Source organism: Phaenicophaeus curvirostris, chromosome 19 (genome assembly GCF_032191515.1).
Source record: "Phaenicophaeus curvirostris isolate KB17595 chromosome 19, BPBGC_Pcur_1.0, whole genome shotgun sequence".
NCBI lineage: Eukaryota > Metazoa > Chordata > Aves > Cuculiformes > Cuculidae > Phaenicophaeus > Phaenicophaeus curvirostris.
In genome coordinates, this window is record NC_091410.1 from 5,758,374 (window position 1) to 5,776,788 (window position 18,415).

At 50.0% G+C, this 18,415-nt stretch overlaps 2 protein-coding genes across 5 annotated transcripts in view; both read left to right on the forward strand.

Moving 5' to 3' along the window:
• The window catches only part of GAS7 (growth arrest specific 7), a 101,621-nt gene that overhangs the window by 59,088 nt on the left and 24,118 nt on the right, over positions 1-18,415 (forward strand). For 3 of the 4 annotated variants that reach the window (XM_069872342.1, XM_069872345.1, XM_069872343.1), the window contains exons 3-5: positions 2,202-2,273; positions 3,730-3,815; positions 8,665-8,718. In XM_069872342.1, the coding sequence (XP_069728443.1) occupies positions 2,202-2,273; positions 3,730-3,815; positions 8,665-8,718 (212 nt within the window). The remainder of the gene's footprint in view (positions 1-2,201; positions 2,274-3,729; positions 3,816-8,664; positions 8,719-18,415) is intronic. The other variant, XM_069872344.1, reaches the window with a different exon arrangement.
• The window catches only part of AANAT (aralkylamine N-acetyltransferase), a 282,598-nt gene continuing 271,447 nt past the window's right edge, over positions 7,265-18,415 (forward strand). The window contains exon 1 of the mRNA XM_069872382.1: positions 7,265-7,268. The gene's annotated coding sequence lies outside the window, so the exon portion shown is untranslated. The remainder of the gene's footprint in view (positions 7,269-18,415) is intronic.

Consider the following 18,415-nt stretch of genomic DNA (forward strand, 5'->3'; position numbering starts at 1 on the left):
TTTGCATGACAATAAATGTAAATTAGAATTTGTCTATTTAACCACGCACTTGTGTATTTTAAGCCAAGACAAGCTGATTCATAAAAGACAATTCTTAGCATTTGGGTTTCCTTCTGTTTAGTTGAAACACGTTCCAATTCTTCCTCATTGACCTAGAGTGGAATTTATCAACTCACTACCCAATTCACAAAAAGCTGAATAAAATTTAAATATTTCTCCATGATTCATCAGAGCTTCTAATCCACCAGATTCTGCACTAAAAAAAAAGCTTGAAGTATTTTTCTTTGCAAGCAAAAGAATGCTGAAGCCTGCAGAGAAGGGGAGAGAGAGGGAAGCAGGGCATATGTTGCAGGGATTTCGGTGTCACAGGTGTGGGGGCTGCCACCTTCCCCCATCTGAGATCCATAACCCTGTGTCCTTTCATGATAAAAGGAACCTAACATACCCTTGAGGACATCTGCATGTGTATATATGTGCATGAATGCATATATGAAGACAAAACGGTTCTCCCTTCTTAGCCCTTTAAGCCTTTTATGGTTCTTGAAGCATGTTGGCATCCTCTTTGTTGCTCAGATAAACATTCACCCAGGATAGAAGGCTTTATGTGCCCTGATAGAAATGCTGACTGCCAACCCAAACTGTTCTGCCCAAGAGCTCTCTCAGCCTTTCCTGCTCTGTTACCACTTGACCATGTGCATCCAGAGTATGGAGAGATGGAGGATCTCAGGCTTTGGTAGGGTTAGATGGCTGTTGGTTGGGATTTGGGGAACGATGGGTTCAAAGGAAGTAAAAAGTAGCCCTTTGACTTGATTACACAAACATCATAGAATCATTTGGTTGGAAAAGATCTTTGAGTCCAACCATACCTGTCCACTACTAAACCAGATCCCTGAGCACCTCATTACAGGCCTTATGAGGAACGGCTGAGAGAGCTGGGGGTGTTTAGCCTGGAGAAGAGGAGGCTGAGGGGAGACCTCATTGTTCTCTCCAACTACCTGAAAGGAGGTTGTGGAGAGGAGGGAGCTGGGCTCTTCTCCCAGGTGACAGGGGACAGGACTAGAGGGAATGGCCTCAAGCTCCACCAGGGGAGATTTAGGCTGGACATTAGGAAAAAATTTTTCACAGAAAGGGTCATTGGGCACTGATACAGACTACCCAGGGAGGGGGTTGAGTCCCCTTCCCTGGAGGGGTTTAAGGGACGGGTGGACGAGGTGCTAAGGGGCATGGTTTAGTGTTTGATAGGAATGGTTGGACTCAATGATCCGGTGGGTCTCTTCCAACCTGGTTATTCTATGATTCTATGATCTACCCATCTTTTAAATCCCTCCAGGAATGAGGACTCAACCACTTCCCTGGGCAGCTTCTTTCAGTGTTTGGAACTTGCTTGGGTTTTCATTTGATATTGGACGGCAAACAGTATTATTTACTTGTTTTGGTACCAATATGTTTCTTCAGAAGGAATGGTAGCTTGAGTTTTCTAGCAAGTCTTCTGCCAAAGTTGCTGTTCTAACTCCAATGTCTGCTGTTTGCAACTTTGATGAAGTTTTGCAATTAAAGCTTCTGTATTTAGCATTTGGTCAAAAATAATTTTCCATTTGCTGAGAGAATGAGCAGAACAGTTAAACTACAGGGGAAACAGAGGGGAAAAGCAGCAGCAGTCTTTCAAGTATCAAAACTGGTGTAATATATACATTTGCATATCCCAGCTGCTAAAGGACCCGAGTGAAAAAAGGAAATTTACCAGGGAAATAGCTCTTCTGAGAGGAAAAGAACACTATAGTTTGTGTATATGTCAGTGAAACCATATTTCTGAGCCACTCACAGCTGCCTTTCACATGGAGAGCAGGGGTAAAGTCACCGCCACCACTTGGTCCTCGTTCCCAGGGTAAGGGCTGGAGCTGCTGTGGCTGGGCAGGGCTCCGTGTCCACAGCAGGTTACAGGTCGGAGCCCATCAGTGATGCAGCTCCCAGTCTGCTCTGTTGCCACCCATCCCAGCTGGCTACCAAGCCAGGACTGGGCAGTGACAGCAGAAACAGATGGAGGAGATGGGGAGTGCAAGGAGGTGCAAGCACCTTCCTCACAGGGTGAGAACCTGGTTCAGAGCACACTGAGGGTCAGACCCGTTTGTATGCATGTAACAGCTGTGACTGGTATGTGTGCAAGGCCTCCGTCACCCTTAGATTCATGTTTCTCTTAACAGAAACAACCTGGGAGCAGCCAAGCAGTGTGCCTGGGACTCCGAAGAGCCCTGTGTCACAGAAGAGTTCTGCAGGTACTGTTTGATGCCAATTGGGTGAATCTGCTTCTCTACCACTCAGCAGAGCTGAGGAAATTGCTGTGATTACATGGGATCATAGAATCATAGAATAACCAGGTTGGAAGAGACCCACTGGATCATCGAGTCCAACCATTGCCAACAATCACTAAACCATGTCCCTCAGCACCTCGTCCACCCGTCCCTTAAACACCTCCAGGGAAGGTGATTCAACCACCTCCCTGGGCAGCCTGTTCCAGTGCCCAGTGACCCTTTCTGTGGAAAACTTTTTCCTAATGTTCAGCCTGAACCTCCCCTGGTGGAGCTTGAGGCCATTCCCTCTCATCCTGTCCCCTGTCACTTGGGAGAAGAGCCCAGCTCCCTCCTCTCCACAACCTCCTTTCAGGTAGTTGGAGAGAGCAATGAGGTCTCCCCTCAGCCTCCTCTTCTCCAGGCTAAACACCCCCAGCTCTCTCAGCCGTTCATCATAAGGCCTGTTCTCCAGCCCCTTCACCAGCTTTGTTGCTCTTCTCTGGACTCGCTCCAGAGCCTCAACATCCTTCTTGTGGTGAGGGGCCCAGAACTGAACACAGGATTCGAGGAGCGGCCTCACCAGTGCTGAGTACAGAGCTCGGCAATAACCTCCCTGGCCCTGCTGGTCATGCCGTTTCTGATCCAAGCCAAGATGCCATTGGCCTTCTTGGCCACCTGGGCCACTGCTGGCTCATGTTCAGTTGCTCTCAACCAACACCCCCAGGTTCCTCTCCTCCAGGCAGTTTCCAGCCAGGCTTCTCCTAGTCTGTAGCTGCATAGGGTTGTTCTGCCCCAGGTGCAGGACCCGGCATTTGGCCTTGTTAAACCTCATCCCATTGGACTCAGCCCAGCGGCCCAGCCTGTTTAGATCCCTTTGGAGCCTCCCTACCCTCCAGCAGATCCACGCTTCCACCCAGCTAAGTATTGAATGTATACGATGTATTCTTCATGTACACAAGCATGTGATTGTAGCAGAGTAAATATAGAATCATTGCATTCTGTGCAAACTCTGCTTTCGTACAACATACCCTACTTCTTCAAACATATCATGTTTTACCAGGCTGCGCTAAGGGAAGTGTTTCGAGTTTGAGGTTCTCTTTTTCTTGGCTCTTTCCAGTCCAGTAACTCCTGTCATAACATTTGATAAGAGTTTGCTGCAGGATCCTGAGGGCAGAGTGCGCCCTTGGGCTGAACTTCTCTAGAGTTTGGTTTTGGAATCTTTCTGGGTCAGGGCTAAGACATGACATTGGCACGTTGGGATGGGGAGAAGCATCCACAGTTCCCTGGAGGCAGTGAACACTGGGGACTCAAAAAAGACACTGTGATTTATATCTGTTAATTCTATCATGTGATTAGTTTTTTAAAATATGTAATTATTCATATTCATATTATTCCTTTGCTACCAGCAGCAAGCCGGCTAACTCTCCATCTGTTCTTACAGTGAACGGCTACCACATCTCTGGGACCCCGGTACACCAGCTCGACTCTGGTCATATGAGCCTCCGCAAAACCAGTGGGGACCACCAGGTAAGTTTTGGGGGAAAAGCTAAACAGCGGTATCCAAGAAAAAATGGGTCTTCACTTAGGAATTCACCCAGAGCAGGAGGTCAAGAGGCATTTTGGTTTAGAAACTGTCAAATCAGACTGATTTGTTACATCTAGAATAGTTAGTCTTTGTGTCCAACTGGTGAAAGAGTACAAAATACCAAAATAGTTGGGATTTTTTTTGTCCTAATGCTCCTTTCTGAAAAATCCACTGGGCTACTCCGGTCACTATTGACAACGCTACAAACTTCCCTGCTGCTCCAGCCTGAAGACTGGGCCAGTCTCCAGCACAGTCCTCTCTCTAGACTTGCACATCTGCCCACGTCTGTATCTCATTGTATTTTCTCGCAGCTCCAGCTTTCCCTCCCAAAGACAGTATTCACAAAGAATTTGTTCGAAGCTCTTTTCTCAATTACTTCATCCATTCCTGCGTGGCCTTTGACAGGCCCTCCTCTGTGCCTTACATAGCCTGGACCTCACCCATCTCATCACCCTAGGCTAGCGTTCAAGACGCTGACCCGGGGACAGCCAGTTTCGCCTGCCTCTTTGTCCAAATTTGCAATAAATATCCCTGCATTTTTTCTTACACGACTTCATGTCCCAAGGAGAGCCTTCCCCACGGGTCTGCAGATGCAGCACAGGGCTCTTTTCCAGCTCCTCCCATGAAACTCTTCACTCCCTGCCAGAACAGCAACAGCTGAATAGCCAGTGGGTTGCACTGCTGTTGTGTTGCCCTGACCACTGCTGGTTTTCCCCCACTGGTACTAGATCTGAGTTCTCTGTTTCATTTCTGTATTAAGTGGTAGGTCCTTCTGCAGTGCAGCTCCTTAAATACTTCCAGTGAAATGCATGTTTGATTTGTGTGCTGCTGCCATGCTGACCTGGGTTGTCTGTTGCTCTCAGAATCCCTCTGATGCTCTCAGAATCCCTTTGATGCTCTCAGCATCCCTCTTTCTTGGTCTAAATTTCGTGTCCCTCTTTGACATAGCCCACTTTCTCACCCACTGCTTCCTGTATAGTGGCCTTCAGCCTTCCCTTCATTTGTGCTGTTTCGGCTAAGTCAGCGTTCTTGGTTTTCCTTCCCCACCAGTGGATTCATGGCATCCCCTGTGATACAGACCAACACTTTGAACTCCCTGTTCCTCCCACATCAAACATCGTACACTTAGCTGCCCGTGCTGCTGCTTCTCTGAGTGGTTTGCACAGGCCGGAGGCAGAGCACGTGGGCACCTAAACAAAGTCAAAAGCATCCTAGAAACTGATGCCGTGCATCAGAGGGGAGACTGAGATGAGATCTTGGGAAGAAATGTTTTCCTGTGAGGGTGGTGAGGCCCTGGCCCAGGTTGCCCAGAGCAGGGGTGGCTGCCCCATCCCTGGAGAGGTTCAAGGCCAGGTTGGATGGGGCTTGGAGCCCCCAATCCAGTGGGAGGTGTCCCTGCCCATGGCACAGGGTGGGACTGGAGGGGCTTTGAGGTCCCTTCCAACCCAAACCATCCTTTGCTTCTATGTTTACCAGAGAGCTCCGTCCACGTCTCCTGTGAATCCCTCAAAGAACCTGAATACATTCGCAGGCTTTGATTCCCATTAAAAATCTGATGGTAATCCTTGTGCAAAAAATTTCCTTTCTCAAAGTATCTCATTCCCAGTGGTTTTGAAGCTGCCTCGGTACAGCCATTAACTGCCTCCCCAAGAACTTCCTCTGTAGCAACACTTGACACTTTCCATTTTTATGGTGCTGAGTCTGACTTAAGTTTATAGCCACCTTTTTGGCCCGGTTCACATCCGAGATATATGGGGAGTCCGCGGCTGGGTACTGCTTTGCTCAGCTGACTCAACCATCACACTGACAAAACCCCTTTTCATGACTCCTCATTCACTTCCACGGCCTCCAAGATACTTCCTTTCCATTGCTCCTTTATTACAGGTTTTTCCCAACTGCAGTCCTGGCTTCATTCACGCTTTGAAGCTATAACTCATTTTGAATGTAAAGCCGGCTGCTGGTGCTATTAATTCTAAGAGTAGCTTGTGCCCACGCCCGCTTGGGAGCTGTGGCTGCTTTTGCAGAGGAGTCCTGAGTAAGGAAACACTTGACCATAAGCTGTTGGTGGGAAGAAGCTGTTCTCTACGCCCTCAGACTCGCCTGTTGGCGAGTCCCTCTCTTGCTTCCCTGTTCTGGCCCATCCCAAGCTGCTTTGCCTTCACTCCCTCCTTGTCTGCTCCTGGCACAGGACGTCTCCTGCTGCAGAGTAGCTTCGAGGCGTTCTCCGGGATGCTTTCTTAGCAGCTTCCAGGCGTTCTCCAGGATGCTTTCTTAGCAGCTTCCAGGCGTTCTCCAGGATGCTTTCTTAGCAGCTTCTAGGCGATCTCCAGGATGCTTTCTTAGACCTGGGTGGCAGCCATCCTGCAAACAAACGCTGGCAAGCTCCCTCTGGCGATCCCAGCCGTATTTCTTGGAAACAGGTCAAGGGGGAGAAGAAGCCACAGCTGAGAACAACGCCGGGTTGTGCTGTGCTGGGCACAGGGCCAGGCCTTGTTGATGGCTTCCTAGAGAGCAGCCGAGTGCTGCCTGCTCCTGGTGTCCCTGCTGCAAAGGGAGCAGCGGCAGCGGGATGGGGACCAACCACACAGCCCGCAGACGGGACCAGGACCAAGCAGAGCTGAATTGGTTGGTCTTGATGACCTTAAAGGTCTTCTCCAACTGAAACCATTCTGTGATTCTGGGGCCAACTGCGATGCCCACAGCTGGGACCGGCACTGGGATCAGGCAGGGCTGGATTGATGCTTGGATTCCATGACCTTAAAGGTCTTTTCCAGATGAAACCATTCTGTGATTTTGTGATTCTGGGGCCAGCTGTGCTGCCTGTAGCTGGGACTGGCACTGGGACCAACCAGGGCTGCATTGCTGTTTGGATTCCATGACCTTAAGGGTCTTTTCCAAGTGAAACCATTCTGTGATTCTGGGGCCAAGTGTGCTGCCTGCAGCTGGAACCGGGACCAAGCAGGACTCGATTGATGGTTGGAAGCCGTGATCTTAGAGGTCTTTTACAACCAAAACCATTCTGTGATTCTGGGGCCAATTTTGCTGCCTGCAGCCCGGACTGGGACCAAGCAGGGCTGGATCGATGGTTGGAAGCCGTGATCTTTGAGGTCTTTTACAACCAAAACCATTCTGGGGCCAATTTTGCTGCCTGCAGCCGGGACTGGGACTGGGACCAAGCAGGGCTGGATCGATGGTTGGGCTCCATGATCTTAAAGGTCTTTTCCAACCGAAACCATTCTGTTATTCTGGGGTTGACCACACTGCCTGCAGCTGGGACCGGCACCAAGCAGGATCCACCAAGTGGATCAATGGTTGGAAGCTGTGATCTTAAAGGTCTTTTCCAACTAAAATAATTCTGGGATTCTGGGATCAACCGTGCTGCCCACAGCCAGGAGTGGAACGAGGCAGGGCTGGATGGATGGTTGGACTCCATGAAATGTCTTTTCCAACTGACATCATTCTGTGATTCTGGGACCAAACACGCTGCCCACAGCTGGGACTGGGACCAGGACCAAGCCTTCTGGAGAAGAGGGGGCTGAGGGGAGACCTCATTGCTCCCTACAACTCCCTGAAAGGAGGTTGTGGAGAGGAGGGAGCTGGCCTCTTCTCCCAAGTGACAGGGGACAGGACGAGAGGGAATGGCCTCAAGCTCCACCAGGGGAGGTTCAGGCTGGACATTAGGAAAAAATATTTCACAGAAAGGGTCATTGGGCACTGGAACAGGCTGCCCAGGGAGGGGGTTGAGTCACCTTCCCTGGAGGGGTTTAAGACAAGGGTGGACGAGGTGCTGAGGGACACGGTTTAGTGATTGATGGGAATGGTTGGACTCTATGATCTGGTGGGTCTCTTCCAACCTGGTTATTCTATGATTCTATGATTCTATGGATGCTGGTTGGATTCCACGAGCTTAAAGCTCTTTTCCAACCGTAACCATCCTGTGATTCTGTGATTCTGGGGCCAACCACGCTGCCTGCAGCTGGGACCGGCACTGGCACCGAGCAGGGCTGGATGCTGGTTGGACTCCACGAGCTTAAAGCTCTTTTCCGACCGAAGCCGCGCTGTAGCGGGGGCTCCGGGGGGGGGGTGGGGGGCGGGGCTCGGCAGCCGCGGGGGGCGGGGGGGGCCGGGGCCCCATTGGAGCGCGGCGAGGGGCGGCGGCTCTGCCGGCACCGCCCCCAGCGCCCCGGGAGCTGCCGCGCCGAGCCGGGACGGGAGAGCCGAGCAGAGCCGAGCCGAGCCGAGCCGAGCCGAGCCGAGCCGAGCCGAGCCGAGCGGCGCTGAGGGGAGCGGAGCCGCGCTGAGCCCAGCCGAGCCGCGCTGAACCGAGTCAAGCGGAGCTGAGCTTAGCCGAGCCGAGCGGAGCAGAACCGTGCTGAGCTCAGCCGAGCTGTGCTGAGCGGAGCCTCTTTGAGTGAAGCCGAGCCTTGCTGAGCCGTGCCGAGCTGCTTTGAGCAAAGCCGAACCTTGCTGAGCCTTGCCGAGCCGTGCCGAGCCTCTTCGAGCCTCTTCGAGCCTTGCCGAGTCTCTTTGAGCTCAGCCGAGCCTCCTTGAGCCTCTTTGAGCCGTGCCGAGTCTCTTCGAGCCTCTTTGAGCCGTGCCGAGCCTCTTCGAGCCTCTTTGAGCTCAGCCGAGCCTCTTCGAGCCTCTTCGAGCCTCTGAGCCGTGCCGAGCCGCGCCGAGCCGCGCCGCGCCGGGCCATGGGCTCCCCCTAGCGGCCGCCCTGCGCGGGGCCCGCCCGCCATGCTGGGCTCCGAGGGCGGCCGTGACGGGGCGCCCCGCTTGTCTCCACAGAGCCCGGGGTCCCCGGCGGCGCCGCGGCGGCAGAGCAAGGAGAGCAGCCTCACGGTGAGTCCCGGGAGAGGGGCCGGGCGGGGGGAGCCGGAGCCGAGGGGCAGGGCCGGGGGGGGGGCGCTGGGATATCCCTGCAGGGCAGAATTCCAGACACTAATTCAGGGTCCCAAGGATGCGCTGGGATGTCCCTGCAGGGCAGAATTCCACACACCGGTTGGGGGTCCCAGGGATGCACAGGGATGTCCCTGTAGGGCAGAATTCCAAACACCGATTCAGAGTCCCAGGGATGCACTGGGATGTCCCTGCAGGGCAGAATTCCAAACACTAATTCAGGGTCCCAAGGATATGCTGGGATCTCCCTGCAGGACAGAATTCCCAGTGCTAAACCAGGGTCCCAAGGATGCGCTGGGATGTCCCTGCAGGGCAGAATTCCAAACTCCAGTTCAGGGTCCCAAGGATGCGTTGGGATGTCCCTGCAGGGCGGAATTCCAAACACTAATTCAGGGTCCCAAGGATGTGCTGGGATCTCCCTGCAGGACAGAATTCCAAACACCGATTCAGAGTCCCAGGGATGCACTGGGATGTCCCTGCAGGGCAGAATTCCCAGTGCTAAACCAGGGTCCCAAGGATGCGCTTGGATGTCCCTGCAGGGCAGAATTCCAAACACTGATTCAGGGTCCCAGGGATGCACTGGGATGTCCCTGCAGGGCAGAATTCCCAACACCAGTTCAGGGTTCCAGGGAGGCGTTGGGTTCCTCGTGCAGAGCACAATTCCAGCATCATTTCCCCTTTGGGTGGCTCTGGAATGTGCAGGAGGCAAGCACAGCCCAAGGAAAGGGAACACCCGCTCTCCAGAGATGCTGGCTCTGACCCAAGTGTCCCAGAAAAAAACTTCCTCCCATCCCTCGCCATCCCTTCCCCAGCAGCATCTGTATTTGGAGCAGCTCTGAAATGCTGGAGAATGACAAACTGAGGCGAGGGACCATCGCCCTGCCAGGGCAGAACCCTCATTTTGCTCTCACAGAGGAGCCAGAAGGTGCCAGGGTGAAGGTTTGTGATGGGAAGTATGGGCAAAGATTTGAGGTTTCGGTATAAAGTTCATCCTACATTTGCTTTTAATATTGGTAATTAAATATAGCTGACCCAGTAAAGATGTTCTCAGCATCATGTTTACAGACATTAATATCTTTTCTGTGCCCGGTGACCTCATCTGGGACACGGTTTGCAGTTCTGGACGCCTCAGTGCAGGACAGATGTTTAAAGGAACGAAAACAAAATAGATTAATGAAAGTGGCTGGGAACAAAAAGGTTTATTTAAAAGGAAATAATAAAGAAGATAAATGAGCAAATAAATGAATTGCTGTGATAAAGGAGAGGCAATAAACATGCTTACAGCTGCAAGCGTTGGCAGGGTATAGCATCCAGGAGAACAAAAGGAATAATTTAATGTCATACATCATTGTTGACTGCTACTACAAGGAGAAGGTGGTTGTCTACATCATCACATGCAGCCTGTTGGTTATTTGTGGGCACGATTCCCTGAGTTTCTGATGACAGGGATCAGGGTTCAAAAGGAACACATCCAAATGTCTGAACACAGCGTGGGACAGCCACTGCCCAGGTGTAGCATTCCGGGAAACATAACATCAGCAGTTTATTTGGTCATCAAAGCCAGCCATTATGAATGGAAAATGTGTTGTTGCTGTTAATGAGCTTATGGAGAGAGTGTTATGTCATTGAGTAAGTACAAATCTGTCGGTTTGGACAGGTTTGCATCCTGGGTAATCAACTGCAAGTCCCCCGGTGCCATGGGTTTGGAAATGTGCCTGAGCAACCCAGAATGGAGGGCTGGGAGCAAACTGCCTTGAGCGTCCCTTCCAGAGAGCCTAGACGTGGTCCCAGGGTGGGCTGCGCTGGGTTTCGGGGCACAGCACTGGACTGACAGAGTCTCAGAGAGGTGGTGGATGCCTTATCCCTGAAAACATTCAAGGTCAGGATAGATGTGGCTCTGAACAACCTGATGGAGTTGAAGATGTCCCTGCTCACTGCAGGGGGTTGGACTGGGTGACCTCCATGGTCCCTTCCAACCCAGACCATTCTGTGATTCTATGACAGCTCTTGCGTTTCTGAAATACTTGCTGCTTTCAGGGGTGATAAAGATTCGGCCTGTTCTCTGAGGGTGGTTTTCCGTGTCACATTTGCTGGCCCGTGTGCCATCTGGTAGCATCTGCAAAGCAAGGAAGTGTTGTGTGTGTTATGTCAGGGTCACTGGGTGTGCTTCTCTCCAGCAGAAGTCCGAAGCTTTCAAGTATGATGCATCAGGCAGACAAAAACAAGCTAATTTTAACAGCTGTTTGCTCCAAGCCATTGCCTGCATCAAGGAAGCATTGTGAAAAACAACATTCTCATATGGAGTGTAAACTGTGAAGCAATGTAATTTTTCCCCCTGTCTCCTAGGAGGTTCTGTTTGTTCAGTGCCACTCAAGCTGACATTGGGATGTTCTGCTTAACAGAGCTTCAGGGCACGTCCTTAGCTTGCTGTCAGATGGCTTTTCTTGGTCTGCAGCAGTGCTCAGGCAGAACCTCTTCTTGCAGAGGGGATTTTTGAGATTGACTTCAGGGCGCTCAGTCCAGCAAACCTCACCCCAAACTGCAGTCACCTGTGATACATAAACTGTGCAGCCTAGCTCTCTGTTTCACTGCTTTCAGCAGAAGGGTGGGAGTTTGTTCCCATCTTCCTAGGAATGCATCTGTCTCCTCTGCCTCCAAATAGCCTTTTGGGATCATGGCTTCTGGGAATCCAGAAGGTGGGTGGGAGCTGGGGTGTTTCACATCTATATGCACTCAACAAGAAAAAGAATATGGTATTTTCTCTTTGGTAAATGAATATTACTGACACTGTGTTGTCTGTTTTCTTTGGAAGGGAAACCCCTGATGGGTTATATCAGAGGCTGTTATGAAACTGCATTTGCACAAATTATTGATGCTCCCTTCGGAAGCAGCAGTGCAGGTGTTTGCAGTCTGTTTTGATTTTTCAGTGAGTTCCAAGGTGCAGTCATTAGTTTTAGGTTGGATGGTTTGCTGTTTGATTCCTGAAGAGCTGTATCTCTGGCCATGAGTTCCTCTGGAAGCTGAAGCTCCTTTACTCTAGGTGAGGGAGAGTTAAATGGAGAAGGTACAGGGAGATATTGACTCGGAAGCAGAGCTATGTCTCACTTGAAGAAACCTGTTCTGAGCGTGGGTTTCTTTCTGAAGGATGCTCTGGTGCCTTGTCAAGATATTTCATGACTGGAAAAATGCTGGCATTTGGATTACATGTGTTGGGCACAGAAGTGACACGTGCTGTGTATGGGAAGAGGGGCAGCCTGCATGGAGTAACTTGGTATTTTCTGCTGCTGTGCTCTGTATCTGACACAATGTGATGAGCACGTTCAGCATCGTTCTCCCTTCTGCCCTGGGGCTGACTGCCTGGCAGAAACTGTCTGAACCCCCCTGCTTTGGCAGGCACTGACCCGAGTCATCTCTGGGCCTTTCTACAGACAGACTGAATAAAGAGGGCTCCTAAACACTTGTGGCAGAATCTTCTATTTGGAATTGGAAGTCTATCAATTGACTTTGTTAGTGATCAGAACTTAGCTGTCTGTTGTACAGTAGCTGCAGCATCACCCTGCCAGTGCTAAAACCACATTCAAACTCATGATGTTGAAGCTACCTAGACACAGTCTGGGCGTTTCTGGGTTTCCCTGTGCAGTGAGCTAAAACTATCCCAGCCTCTGTGCCTCTGCTGTTCTGATCTCTTTGACATTTACTGGAGTTGACTGTTGTACTTTTTGGGCCTCGACTGAAATTTTAAGCGGATACTGAAGTAGGGCAATCTGGCACAGCTGTGCTGTGTTTAAAGTGCTGGGAATGTGCAGAAATCAGGAAAAAGAATCTGCATTTTCAAGTTGAAGAAATGAGGAAGATTGCAGCCCCACTTTAGTCCCTTTGGAATGGCACAGGAATCTCACCAGAGTCTGCTTATTTATTTATATAGGCTTATGTAATAAACATGTAGTTGATTATCTAAGCCTTGATCACGTTATTCTTGCTTTATTCATGTTGCTTGGCAATCTCTCACTTACTGGTGAGTGCTGGTAGCAACTTCAAAGCCTCCAGAGGACTTTGAAATCCACAAAATGCAGGTGTGTGTCCAACCCAACAAAGTTTCTTGCTCCTGGTGCCAGTCCTGTGCCCTCACCTGCCTCCCTGTGACTTTTCTTCTTCTGTCACCCTTTGGCAGCTCAAACATAATCAAGAGTCACCTACAAGGCAAACAGCTCATTTTGCCATCACTACCGATGCACTTATGTGAAATAGGAGCAGGAGTATTTAGCTGCTAAGCGTATAATTGCTTTTGCTGATGATTAGTATACAGGCAGAAGTATTTTAATGTGTTATATTGGGTTTGGTACAACAGGCTTGTCAAAAGAAATGCATCAATTTGGGCTCCTTGTCTGGTTTTCTTCTGCCCCCCTCCAAGCTTTGTTGTCACTGTGGTTTTCGCAGCGCGTCTTCTCTGGCTCTGAACCCTCTCCAGCCTCGGCGATCCAGTTGCTCTCACACGGGCTTTGTGAAGCCACTGGTGGCAGCTGGAAGGACCAGATGCTGTCTTCTGAGATGTTTGTTTAGCTTATACTTGGAGTACGCCTTGCTGGTGTCTGGTCGTTAATTTTGCTTTGTTGCAAGCTCACAACAGCCATTATTTTTATTCGTGAAGAGGCTGAATGAGGATTTAATATAATATCATGGTGAGGCTGATTATCACCTCGACTGTGGAGCCTGTGCAAATGTAATGCAAGTCATAACGTCTTGTTTTCTTTTAAAGTTCTGTGACTCCATCGCTAGCTGAGATACGTTTTTTAATTAGTTTTGTTTCTTAGTGATAATTACGGCTGTAATAGGCAGCTTCTGCACGCTTTTGTTCAGCTCTTGTTGGCTAGTCAGCATTGTTGAAAGGCATTAGGACTGTGATGGTCTGTCCTGCTGGGATTTAGACCTTGCATGTAGCCAGGCTGGCTGTTGGGAACGTGATTAGTGAGATCAGTGGTCCCTGGGTGGGGAGGGGACATCGCTGTCTGTGGGACTCGCAGAGCTGTTTAATACTGCTGCACATCAGGACATCAGCACGAGATGCTTTGGCTGTCTTTAGCATCAGTCAAAAAGCTCATCAGTGGGACTAAGCTGGTGAACCAGAGTGGTTTTGTTTTGGGTTTTTTTCAGCTCTCTGTGATTTTAGAAATAAGCAAAGGAGCATTTCAGAGGGAGGACTGGGTGGTCAGTTCACTGCTGCTCTGTGGCCACGTCCTGACTAGTGTCAGCCTGGTGTTCCCCTCCCTGCTGGGAAACCCAGAGAGGTTTTAGAAGGTCTCAGAGATACAGATACAAGAGTTCTCGTTTAAGTATAAAAAATCTGTGGTGATGAATGCAAAGAAGGAGTCACAAGATTTCCTACATGGTCATAGATAATCCCCGTGACAGTGGGGGTGAGCGTACCTTCAGCAAGACTGTCAGTGACAACAAACTGTGTGGCATGGTTGACGTGCTGGAGGGAAGGGATGCCATCCAGAGGGGCCTTGACAGCCTTGAGAGGTGGGCCTGTGTGCACTTCATGAAGTTAAACAACACCTTCCCGTACTTAAAGGGAGCTCCAGGAAAGCAGAGGAGGGGCTCCTTATTGGGCATTGCAGGGGTAGGATGAGGGGGAATGGTTTTCAGCTGAAAGAGGGGAGACTGAGATGAGCTCTTGGGAAGAAATGTTTTCCTGTGAGGGTGGGGAGGCCCTGGCCCAGGTTGCCCAGAGCAGTGATGGCTGCCCCATCCCTGGAGGGGTTCAAGACCAGGTTGGATGGGGCTTGGAGCAACCTGGAAGGTGTCCCTGCCCATGGCAGTGAGTGGAACTGGATGGACTTTGAGGTCCCTTTCAACTTGAACCATTCCATGATTCTATGAATTTTTAGTGATATTCCTAGGATTTTGAAAATTTTCATGCCTCCTCTGGGAAGTTGTGTAGGAAACTGTAAGTTCTGTTTAACACACAAAGAATCTTCTTAATTTTTTTTTTTATTACAAAGGCTTCTGATTTAATTTTTTTTTAAATTCTGACACTGATTTCCTTCTAAATGTGACACAAAACCCAAACGGCTTGGTGACTTTTTCCAGGCACTTCATCATGTTTTCTAGACATTTGAGTGTAATGTTCTGAGAAGTGAAGAATGTCTGGTTTACTCATAAAACTGTGGGTCTGATAATGCTCTGGGGAACATATGCGTGAACCCTGCTGCTGGTAAGTGTCCTCACTGTTCCTCATCTGCTGCCTGCATGGATGTGGTCTGGTGCGTTCAGCCCATTGCAGCAGGACTCCTTCACCACTCAGATTGCGGGTATTTCCAGTGACTGTGTTTATTTCTTCAGGTTATTAGTGATGTAATGGAGAGTCTTAAACAGCTTCCAGCTGACAGAAATTTCATTTTTGTGAAACAGATGCTGTTTTTAGCAGGGAAAATTAATTTCCCTTACAGTTTTCCTCTGCAGATTTTTAAGCTGCAGGGAGCAACTCGTATGCCACTGCATGTGCTCCCTGCTGCACATCACATCATCTCCTGATGCACAATGTGATGATGCTCAGTCTTCTTGTAAAGGCTGCAAAATATACTTTGGAGGTGTCTATTTCCCTCCTGCTTCTCCTTAACCAGTATGACAATGTTGGGCTGTAGAAACCTGCCTTGAAAACACTGCTCTCTTCATGGGAAGCACTCAGTCCTGTCTCAGTTGAAATAAGTAATCTTGAGCAACACAAAACACCACTCAGCAGTGTGTATCTGTCTACGTGGGACCTCCTAGCTGTTCTTGGCAAGACCACCAGTAAGAGGGTAGGTGGAAGCCAGAATAGCTTCTCCTTTCACCTCTGCAGTGTTGTTGTTCCTGTTGTGGAGATGTGAATGGTATCCAGTGTCCTGTAAACTTCATGCCGTCTCTTTGCTTCTTTTGCCTTCTGCTGCTAACTATTTTTAGCTTGAGCTAAATCCTGAGTTCCTGTAGGCTGGCAGTCTGCGCGGAGGCAGCACCTTGTCCTGGATGCCCGTGATGTGTGTTGTATAAGCACACGCAGTAGCTGTGCACAGGGCAGCATTTTGTGCAGGCTGGAGAGGCTTCAGGGGATGGTGGGACTTCACAGGATGGAGATGCTGGAGGAGTTGGGAGTTGCTGGGGGGGTTGGAGATGCTGTAGAGGCTGGAAGGGCTGGTGTCCAAGTGACCTGTGGCTGTCACCCACATTTTAATTGAGTGTGAAATGCAGCATCAAAGCCAGAAGTCCTCAAAGCCAGAAGCTGTTTAAACCTTTCCTGACTCCCTGTACCTTCACATAGTTATTTATAACATTGTCATTGCTCACAATACTTTGTTTCCCCCATCTCCACTGCTCTGGGAGGATGAGCTGCAGTGTTACTTACAGGAAGCAAGTGGCCTGCTGTGATACATGGAGAGCAATTCACTTGGGTTCAGAGAACATCTCATTTTTTTAGAGGCGAGTCTACAATATATTGTGTGATTTGAGAAATGGTGTGTTGCTGTGACAGCGTAGAGCCGTGGCCAGGTGCCAGGGCAGACCATGATCAGCAGCGGTGTGGGATTTGGTGATCTGTGCAGCGAAGCGGAGCCTTTTCTCTGTCTGCCCTCATGTGCCGGTCTAGCAGTGGTCCAAGTCAGTGCTTCTCAGACACTGTTTGAAAGTAGCAATTTAGCTTAAAGTTTCTAGCTGGTATTTTTTTTAAGACATTTGAGCTGATCAATTGTGATGCTTCCTGGTGGGAATGAGAGGTGTTGACATCTCCTAGGTGCTGAGGCAGTGCACAAGGACAGCCCCTCACTCCTGAGCTTTGCAGGGACCATGAGCAGCTCTGCACACCCCTGCTTGCACCGTCTGTGCCCAGAGGAGAGGTGCCAGCTCTGCTCCTGTGGCTGGGCTGCTTCCAGTTGATGGGGTGTACTCACAGGCTTTTAGATCTGGTGATCTCTAAATGGAGAGTGGGAGGTAACCCAACCTACCTAAGCAAAAAAAACACAGGTTAAGATGGGCTTGCAGTGCTGTTCTGAAATAACTGAGCTGACAAGGAAGAGGCAGGAGAGGAACACCTTAGCAGAGATAGAAGGGATCCTCAGTGACATGTTCCTCGTGGATGGGCTTCATGCTGGAGGCTGTGGTGGCGAAGAGGTCAGCCTGAGATAACACAGGGCCCACTGCAGCAGCACAGGCAAACCTGGCTGAGTGTCACTACACCAGCGTGTCCCTACTCTGTCCCCTGATGCCACCAGGGCATGGGTTATCCAGTCAGGGGTGAGTACCAGCACCTCCCTCACACAGCCAACCTGCTCTGAACTGAGCTGATGTTTTCTAACTCCTGGTGCGTGGAACTTCAGATGGGGAGCATGAAGGAACTGGAAGAAGCTTTTTGCAGCAGCTCCTGTTGTCTGTTGTTGGGATCATGTGGACAGAGGAGACTGGCTCTGGCTGGAGACACAAGCTCACCAGTGCACAGCTTCTGCCAGCAAAGTGATGGTGAAGTGAGAACGCTGGTCTCCAGTCTCCTGCAGATCAAAGCCTGGTGGGAGCTGGAAAGAAGCTGGAAGGGAAGATGCATGGTTTAGGATCTAGCTGAGTTGACAGCCGAAGACACCACAGGGCCCTCAGCCTGCTTTGAAATGGGCTTGGCAGGCTCTGGACAGAGTGATTTTTGTGGAGAAAGGCATGAAGAATGCTCTTGCTCTACATCCAGGACAGCCACTGAAATTGCAGCATGGGCAGACAGCAGCAGAGCCAACATGGGTTTTGCAGGAACAGCGTTGTATCAGCTAAAGGCTTTGTCTGCGTTGCTCTAGCTTGGTGGGTTTACGGAGTCAGCACTTTGCAGCACGTCGTGTCCTTTTTCAGCTGGCCAAAGGCAGATTCCCTGCATGTAAGCACTACCTTTACATCTGCCTGTGGAGCTATGCTAGCCCTGCCCATAGCTTTGTTTTTGGATTTTCTGTGATTGTTAACTCATCCAAAACCCCCCTGAACCCATGCAGTTATATTTGTGAGTCTTCCATCCCCAGTTTCTGTGGGTTCTTTGATTAATACCCAAGTACGCTTGGTGTCTAGTGAACTTGCAGGTGTGATGAGAGGGTGTGCTTTAGTGTGCCTGCCCGGAGGAATTTGAAGCAAGCATCATGTACTAGCAGTGAGCTCTGCCTCTGGCTGATGCTTCCCCTGAATGGCTTAACTGCAACCAGAATTATTCTGCAGCACATTTTGCAGTAGCTGCCACACTCTTTGCTTCCACTGTGCTTTTATCAGGCTGGGTTTCCTACTGTGATAACTCAATGAGCGCTTGTACTATTTTATGCCTTTGTTTAATGTGTGATGAGTCCTGCCTCACAAATGGCTGGGGGTTTTGCACACTGAGGCTAGGCTGACTTTAGAGACCCCTGTTCCTTTTTTGCAGGGAGAATGACTTTCATCTGAAAAGGTCTTTGGGATAGATTGAAGGGCTGTGTGCCAAAAAAATAACCCCTTTTGTTTTAATCCTATAAAAGACTGACATAGCCAAGGTGTTCAGATGAGATATGCCGGTTGTTCATTAGTGCTCTCCACTGCCCACGGTATTTCTTGTGTTCAGGGCTGCCCAGAGTGTTTGACGTCAGGATTTTTACCCCAGTTTGGTAGGGACCTA